Source organism: Cariama cristata, unplaced genomic scaffold (genome assembly GCF_000690535.1).
Source record: "Cariama cristata isolate BGI_N322 unplaced genomic scaffold, ASM69053v1 scaffold27877, whole genome shotgun sequence".
NCBI classification, from domain to species: Eukaryota; Metazoa; Chordata; class Aves; order Cariamiformes; family Cariamidae; genus Cariama; species Cariama cristata.
In genome coordinates, this window is record NW_009626437.1 from 1 (window position 1) to 374 (window position 374).

General features: G+C 56.1%; 1 protein-coding gene across 1 annotated transcript in view; it reads left to right on the forward strand.

Annotated features, from left to right (window-relative positions):
• Positions 1 to 320: 320 nt before the first annotated feature.
• LOC104164655 (pleckstrin homology domain-containing family B member 1-like) overlaps positions 321 to 374 on the forward strand; it is a gene marked incomplete at its 5' end in the record, with an annotated part of 1,747 nt that continues 1,693 nt past the window's right edge. The window contains one exon of the mRNA XM_009704046.1: positions 321 to 374. This exon is cut by the window's right edge and continues 1 nt beyond it. Within this exon, the coding sequence (XP_009702348.1) occupies positions 321 to 374 (54 nt within the window).

Sequence of the window (374 nt, forward strand, 5' to 3'; positions counted from 1 at the left end):
GCCCGGATTTCTCCACTTACCTCCACGGGATGATAATCCCTAAATCCCCGTAAGATTAAAGGCAGAAAGAAAGGTGGCTGGAGTTCCTCCTCCCTGCCTTCGCCATGTTTCCCAGATGATGAAATCCCACGTCTGTCTAACCCCGATTAACCTGTGTGCTCAGCTCATCCCCCCCGCCCCCCCCCAAAAAAAAGGAGCAACGAAGGTGAATCCCCGTCCTGCTTCGCTCCTGGAGCTGCGGGGAGGTGAGAGCCAGGGGAAAAGCCACAGGTGAGGCAGGAGCTGCTATTTTAACCCCGTTATTTTTCCTGTGCCAGCAGGTCCGAAAAACCCTCCGGCAGCCATTGCGCTGGTGAAGCGCGGTTGGCTTTGGC